The following is a 7976-nucleotide window of genomic DNA, read 5'->3' on the forward strand; positions in this document are numbered from 1 at the left end:
AGAAGGTAATAACATTAATAGCAGTAATAGCCATTCATTCTTAGGCATTGCTTTCTTTTTTAGTAAAAAATTTGAAGATTTTTGAGCGGTTTTGGATTTAGCTAGTTCTCTTTTGTGAGGGTGAGATTCTCCACTGCTGCTTCAGGTCCCTCCTTCCCAGAAGGAATTGTTTCTTTTGAAATCTAACAGGATTTTGTTTTATGCTCATAAGTGAGTAAACTTGGCTCCTTTGGATTCATGTGTGCAATAAAAAATACCCTTCTTGGCCAAGGAAAATTCTAAGGAATTGAAGACACTGGTGTTATTTGAAGTGGTTTAAAAATGATGTCCGTGAGTTTTAGTGGACTACATACCAATAGACTTGCAATTTATTTTTAACTAGGCTCATCATATGCCCGAAGCTCAGTGGTTACAGCTGTGAAATTTACAATTTCTGACCATCCACAACCTATTGATCCACTGTTAAAGAACTGCATAGGTAAGTGGAAACAAAGATAAACATACTGATTTTTGGATTTTAGAATTCTCAAACTCTTGAATTTAGTAACTAGAAATATCAAGGAATTAAAATAATTGTTTAAAATAAAATTGATATGATCTTATAACTTTAACAAATTGCATTTGCCTATATTGTTTGTAATTATTCCTAGATGATTTTGCACACATAAATGAAGTTATAATATACCAGCATGTCTTTAGAGTCAACTACATATTTGATAACCATGTTTTTGGGGTGACTTAAGATAGCTTTAGTGGATAGAGCAGAAAGGTACTAGATTTATGTGGCCAGTCTGAAGTTTCTCCCTAGATGTAAATGAGTCTCATTTGAACTATTAAGGCCTCAGATTTCAATTATTACGTCTAACACCGAAGGAGATCTATGGAGATTTCCATATTTAAGGTCAAAATAACCTAAGAATAAAAAATAAAGTGGGGGAGAGCTAATTCGCGGAAGAACTAAGAGGAGATAACCCAAGAAAAACTAGGGCTTTCTCTATTTCTGTGAAGACAAGAATTAGCTTTTGGGATTATTTCTGATTTTTATAACCTCCGTGCATTTTGTTTTTATCATTGGTTTTCCTAGAGTTTGATAGTAGCCAAAAACCCCTCAGAATTTAGTTTTTTGCTTTCTTGAGGACGGGATAATGGAGATAACCATCCGGGAGGACTGAGGGATTTGGCAAAGAAGCTTTGTAGCTTTGTGCCATTCTGCAGTGTGCCAGAAAGAAAAAAAAAATACAATATAAAATTTGAGCTGTATAGAAAGGGATTGCCAGTTCAGAATAAGGAAGGCAGAGGCACAAATAGGTTCTATTGCTGGGGCCTAGAAATTATTTAAAGTCTATATGAGAAACTTCTTACTGGCATTTCCCCCACCCATTTTCTGCTTTGATATATTTATTGAGCACTTTGGTATTATGCAAAACAGGACAGAGGAAGAGGCCCATGCCATATCTCTAGAAATATCTTCCCATGTTGACAGCAGTCAACCAGTATGCATTGTTGATATAGTTACTCAACCAGGTAGTTAGCATTGTAATTGAATTATGATCTAGTTCGATATTCATGACTGTTTGAACATCAGAACCACCTAGGAAACTTTTTAAAAATTGAAATTGCTAGTTCATGGCACCATTTTGTCCATAATAGCAATATTTTAGATGCTTTCCTGAAAGCAGATATATACTCTATTGTAATTATTCTTCTAATCTACCAGTTTAGTATGCAAATAAAGGGAAGGGGAAATTAGTTTGGTACATTTATATTGTTTTTGAAACCACGCTGTCTCTCAGACTTTTTTTTTTAAGTCAGTGCTGGAACTTTCTTGGATATCAACATTGAGTTTGCCAATCTGCAGTATCTGAAGTCTCTCTTCCCTCCCGTATTTTCAAATTGCTGGTTTTTCAAGTTGGCATTCAAGTCTTTTGTTACCTCTCCTGCATTTCCCTGTGTATTCTAAAAGATTGCTGATGATAGAGTTGAGATCATATAATGATGAATAATAGCTACATGTGAATACTTAGTGTGTACTAGACATTGTCTTCAACAATATACGTGCCGTTTATTCTGCTCTGTATAGCTCTAAAAGATTTATAATCCTCATTTTATTGAGTGAGAAACTGAGGTGAGAAACAGGTTCTTGCCTAAAGTAACTTGCACAAAATCATACATTTAACAAGTAAAATGGTTTGAACCATCATCCATGTGACTCCAAAGCATTATACTTTCTTTCCCACATTTGCAAGAATAAGCAGACTTTTAAAGTACCTAGATGCCTTCTCTGGCTTTTGTCCTATGTTAGCTTTCAATTTTCTCCCTTTATATTATTTTCCTGTGAATTCATGTATTTCTTATTGAAGACAGAAATAAAGTAGGGCTTTTGGAGGCACGTTTCTCTTTTCTTTGATGAATTGTATATCCGCTAATAGTACTCCATCTTTATTAAGCAGTGGGTCTGTCTTCACCTCATTTTTTTATTCTTATTTTGAACTTAGTTTAAAAATATTTTGTTGCTGCTTTTAGTGAACTCCAAGGAGAATCATGCATGTTATTAGTCTTTTTAGCTGTTATCTCTGTCATATCTTGTATCTATGAAAGTGATATTGAGGAACTTTATGGACTCTTCTTCCATACCCTTTGCATTATAGGTGCTGAGAGTGGATTATCAGTTGAAAATATATTCACCTTCAGAAATGATAGTTGCCTTGCTGCAGAAAGAAACTTTATGGTTCACTTAGTATTTCATCAGGTTCTTCCCTGACCTTCGCTGAAGAAATAACAATGACACCAGCAAAAATAAATTATATCAACTTAGAGAAAATATAATGTATATTATATTTCAAGTTTACCATGTCTGTCTGTTGCTTTTCTTGTAATATTTCAGGTGATTTCTTAAAAACTTTGGAAGACCCGGATTTGAATGTGAGAAGAGTGGCCTTGGTCACATTTAATTCAGCAGCACATAACAAGCCATCATTAATAAGGGACCTATTGGATACTGTTCTTCCACATCTTTACAATGAAACGAAAGTTAGAAAGGAGCTTATAAGAGAGGTAAGTTAGATCACACTGTTTATCTGAGCTTGTCTTTAACTTCAGTATTATATATCCACACATTCTTTTTTGCTTTAACAGGTAGAAATGGGTCCCTTTAAACATACAGTTGATGATGGTCTGGATATTAGAAAGGCAGCTTTTGAGTGTATGTACACACTTCTAGACAGTTGTCTTGATAGACTTGATATCTTTGAATTTCTAAATCATGTTGAAGATGGTTTGAAGGACCATTATGATATTAAGGTAAGATGTTTGTGCCTATTTATACAATGTTTTAGAAGAAGACTTTGCTAGAGCAACTTTCACCCTTGTAATTTACTCATGTGTCTGAGAAAATCAGGTTGTCTGTCAAGATTTTGATAAACACGTTGTAAACTATAAAGTGCAAAAGTAATAGGCAGTGTAACACCAGTTGACATGTAAGAAAGATCCAGAACCCTTTTTATTGGAGGAGGAAGTGGCAGTGGATGCAAAATGCTCTGTGCCCACTTGCTTAGTGAATAGTCCCTAGATCCTTTCCCTCAAAAGAATCCCGACAGATTTTGCTGTTTAAAGTATAAATCTGTAAGTTTTTGGCCTGACTTAACACTGGACCATAGTTGCTACCCATGGAGGGTTTTCTTAGCATTGTCTTGATTAATTCTCCTGAGCTACCTTTGGGGCTAGTCTGAATTGTAACTGTATTATTTACCTGAAGGAGGAATTTTTGTTTTCCAATATAATATACTGTGTTTAATACCAAGAATTTTGTTAGAGGACATGGAACTTTTCAGATATACAAAGCAATCTGTAGAAGCAACTTGAGAGAAATCATACTGCATCTTATGTTTGGATAATGAATTTTGCGTATAAGTGTTCTTTGTTTTCCTGTGATGAAATGAACATCTCCATTTAAAATGTGAACAGTAAAAGAGTGATTTGAAAAATAAAAAATGCATGCATTGTGTCTTTTTCATCTACTCTTCCATTTAGGGCTTTTGGCCAAGCATGGCAAAAGTGGTAACTCAGCGGTAATTCAGCCATACTACCCAAACTCCTACTCTTAGGTTTCCATGTGTGGTAGTGACCTGAGCCTCTCAAAGTTCAATAAAGAGAGCCCCCCAACCAAGAATTAAAAGGACATGCTTGTTTAATTCTATGAGTTTATAGTCCAAGAGAAAAAGGTTTATGGGTTATCAGGTTTTGCATGGATTAATCTGAATAACTGGTCAACTCTGTTATGATAGTGGAAACTTATTTCGAAACTTGTGTTCCAGCTCAGTAATATTCCAGTTCAGTGATTCTCAATTCTGGTGCACATGAGCTTTTCAAAAAACAAACAAACAGAGTCTGTGGCCGTATTCTGACAGGTTCAGTAAAACTCTGGGGATGGGACTTGAAGAATGGGTATGTTTCTGAAGCTCTCTGGATGATTCTAATGTGCAACCAAGATTGAAAACCACTTTTCTGGTTCTCGTATCTGTTTGAGACAGATGTCTCAAACCTTATCTGAGTTAAGGGCTAAAGAGTCCTCACCTATAATATGCTGCTCAAGAGACCTCACCTAAAATACAATCTGGTGAGGTCTCTTTAGCACTTAACTCAGATAAGGTCTGAGACAAATCTGTCTGATTCTGATTGGCAGATTACATTAAAAGGAAGCTTTACTTTGCATGGTATTTTCCTTTAAAGGATCTGTCAGAATTTAGAATTTTGTTTTTAGAAAATGATGTCAAATCTAAATTATTTTTTATTCCTAATAGATGCTGACATTTTTAATGTTGGTGAGACTTTCTACCCTTTGTCCAAGTGCAGTGCTGCAGAGGTTGGACCGACTTGTTGAGCCATTACGTGCAACATGTACAACTAAGGTAAGAAATGATAAGTATCAACCTAGGTCAGACTTGGTGTATTGGGGATTCCTAGCCAATTCTTTTCTCTAGCTTTCCAAATATAAGTATTCCAGTGCTCTATGTAGCAGTTGGTTTAAAAAGTTGACCTATTAAATACTGATGTTTTATAAAACTTAGCAATGTTAACTGCTATTCTTAAAAGTTTTTGTTTATTGCTATATCAATATAACATTTTGAAGTACTGATATATATATTTGAAGTACTGATATGGGATAAAATGTGATCAGGCAACAAAAGAGGAAGGTTTTACTTCTGATTGGAAGGGGAGTCATAGAAGGCTTCATATTAGGGTGACAACATTTGCAGTGAACCTTGAAAAATCCAGATTTTTTTTTTTAGACCAAGAAGATGAAACAGGCTTTGAATAAAGACCTGGAGATGTCATCATATGGTGTGTTTGAAAAAGTGTCTAATAGAATATAGCAAAGAATAGGGTAGCTAGAGTAGTACTTTCTTGATGGGGGCCAAAGTATGGGACTTGCTAAGCAGATAGTTGAAAAGAGTGTCCTGCTCTCTTTGTTACAGTCATGTGGGTCTAGATTTTCTGTTGTTATAATGGTGCTTTGTGTAAAATATTCCCTTAAAAGAAAAGGAGACAACTTCTTTAAAAATAAGTTTAAAAACAGTTGTGCTTAGAATATAATATGCCTTATGGACCTATGAGAGTAACTTTTACCAGGAAGATCTTATGTGCTCAAATTTGTTCATGTAAGAGTTGTCTTTTATAGCATGTAATCTAAGTTTACTCCATGTTACAGGTAAAGGCAAACTCAGTAAAGCAGGAGTTTGAAAAACAAGATGAATTAAAGCGATCTGCCATGAGAGCAGTAGCAGCACTGCTAACCATTCCAGAAGCAGAGAAGAGTCCACTGATGAGTGAATTCCAGTCACAGATCAGTTCTAACCCTGAGCTGGCGGCTATCTTTGAAAGTATCCAGAAAGATTCATCATCTACTAACTTAGAATCAATGGACACTAGTTAGATGTTTGATCACCATGGGGACCATTACAGATGACCATACAATGCACTGAATTGACAGGTTAATCATAAGACATGGAAAGAGAAGTGTCTAAAAGCTTCAAAATGTTCCACTTTTTTTTCCTTCGTGGAGACTGTTTGTTTGGCTTTCTTCCATTGTTGTTTTTGTAGCATTTATTTCAGAAATGTGTATTTCCATAATCCAGAGGTTGTAAAACCACTAGTGTTTTAGTGGTTACAGCAACATTTGAAATGGAAACTAAAAGTTAGGATTTTATGGAGTATGGAGATAAGGTCCAGTATCTATTTACCCTGTAATGTTTAGGATTAAAATGTTGAAATTTTGTGACCATGAATTTCTTTCTTTTATAAATTTTCTCGTTTAAAAATCAAAAATCTTGCAAAACAAAAACCATGTTTCTTTTTCTTGTACAACTTTTTGTTTTCCGCAACACAAATTGATTTTTAGCTGGCAGACAAGAATATCCATGTAAGATTTGTTACCATTTCAGAGGGTTTGGCAATTTTTAAAAGATAATAAGGTATCATTTTAAAGTATGAAAATTAACAATATCCCTGTTGCGCACACTAATTTTGCATGAGCAAGTTTACAAATATGTATTGTCTGTAAAGCAGCATGTGCAGATTATTCATAATATAGAAGTTAAAATAAGTATTATTAGTGCAATTTTCAGATATTTATTTTTGCACAGAAAACACATTATCTGGAGAGAAAGAAAGGAGAATTTTCGAGACTTTGGTTTTCTTAATGCCAGTGTGAATTTGCAGATGTTTTCAGCAAATCGAGTCACAATAACAATTTGCCACTTTTTTCTATTATAAATCTTCTTACTTAAATTTTGAATATTTTAAGTGCTCAATTTTTCTCAGTTACCCATTTGTGTGCGTGTGTTTCCACTTAGAAATTCTTAAAACCAGATTTTTCTTTCATTCCCTTTGGATGTCTACATTCCTTATCAAAGGATATAAATAGTGTGTATGCTTTTGAATTTTATTTTTAGGAAAATTCTGAAGCCAGCTATCACAGCTTTGTTAGCTAATAATAGTATTTTCTTTTAGTTGAGTTAGGTTTTTCCCCATCTCCTGTAGAGCTAATTTACATATTGTATTTGCTAAGTGTTAACTACTTTTCCTGATTAAGGGATCTGTGCTGGGGAGCAAAGCTTTTGCAGTACCTTATATTGTAGTTAAAATTTTATTTAACATATCCTTCAGTGAGCTCATTTCACACTGTAGCCTCTTCCTTCAAATTTGTGGTGCTCCTGTAACAGTAAGAACTAATTCTGAAATAAAAGACATCTCCTAATGCTGTGCAAACATAGTTTACATGTATTGAAGGAGGCAGTTGTTAAATTGAGTGACCAATTTTAAGCAATCAGATATTTGAAAACTGCACCCTTTATTTTTGAAACTGTGAATTAGAAACACTTCCTGCTGTATTACTACCTGCTTTAACATCCAAATATACAGTGATTTTAAATGATAACATACTGTGGTTATTAGATTAACAGCTTGATTTTGAATGTTCAGATGATAATGCAGAAGACATCACTGCTAGTAAGGATTTTGACTAGTGCATTGATGTTGAAGTTGGTGCCATTTCAAAATGTGGCAGGTGATAATCTTATATCATAATTTGCATAAAACTGTAATAGAAGTTTATTTTGAGATGTTAGTATATTATGTACTATGCATTTCTGTGGTATAGATGTTGTGGATATATTTAAGTATTTGGTTACATGGTTTCACAATAAATTACAATACTGCAGGCTCTAGGACTGAATAGGAGACTGACATGCATATGTTGTGTGAATGAATGTCTTAGTTGGGTAAAGTTAAATCCAAATACTTCAACCGGCTTTTTCTTCAGTTTGTTTTTAACTTTCAAGATGCATGTTTTGTTTTGTTTCCCTTTGTTTTTGTTTTGCAAGCCAGCTCATTTTTCTAACAGTTGAAATTCTTTTAATACTAAAGAAACAGATACTACTCTCTTATGGCTTTAAGTGTTTATATACCTGTTTATATGC

General features: G+C 34.3%; 1 protein-coding gene across 2 annotated transcripts in view; it reads left to right on the forward strand.

The window, feature by feature from the left end:
* CAND1 (cullin associated and neddylation dissociated 1) overlaps positions 1-7732 on the forward strand; it is a 45993-nt gene extending 38261 nt beyond the window's left edge. For both annotated transcript variants that reach the window (XM_050750199.1, XM_050750200.1), the window contains 5 exons: positions 383-478; positions 2885-3054; positions 3136-3300; positions 4800-4907; positions 5708-7732. In XM_050750199.1, coding sequence (XP_050606156.1) covers positions 383-478; positions 2885-3054; positions 3136-3300; positions 4800-4907; positions 5708-5932 — 764 coding nt within the window. In that variant the 3' untranslated portion in view covers positions 5933-7732. The remainder of the gene's footprint in view (positions 1-382; positions 479-2884; positions 3055-3135; positions 3301-4799; positions 4908-5707) is intronic.
* Positions 7733-7976: the final 244 nt, after the last annotated feature.

This window comes from Macaca thibetana, chromosome 11, assembly GCF_024542745.1.
Source record: "Macaca thibetana thibetana isolate TM-01 chromosome 11, ASM2454274v1, whole genome shotgun sequence".
Taxonomy (NCBI): domain Eukaryota; kingdom Metazoa; phylum Chordata; class Mammalia; order Primates; family Cercopithecidae; genus Macaca; species Macaca thibetana.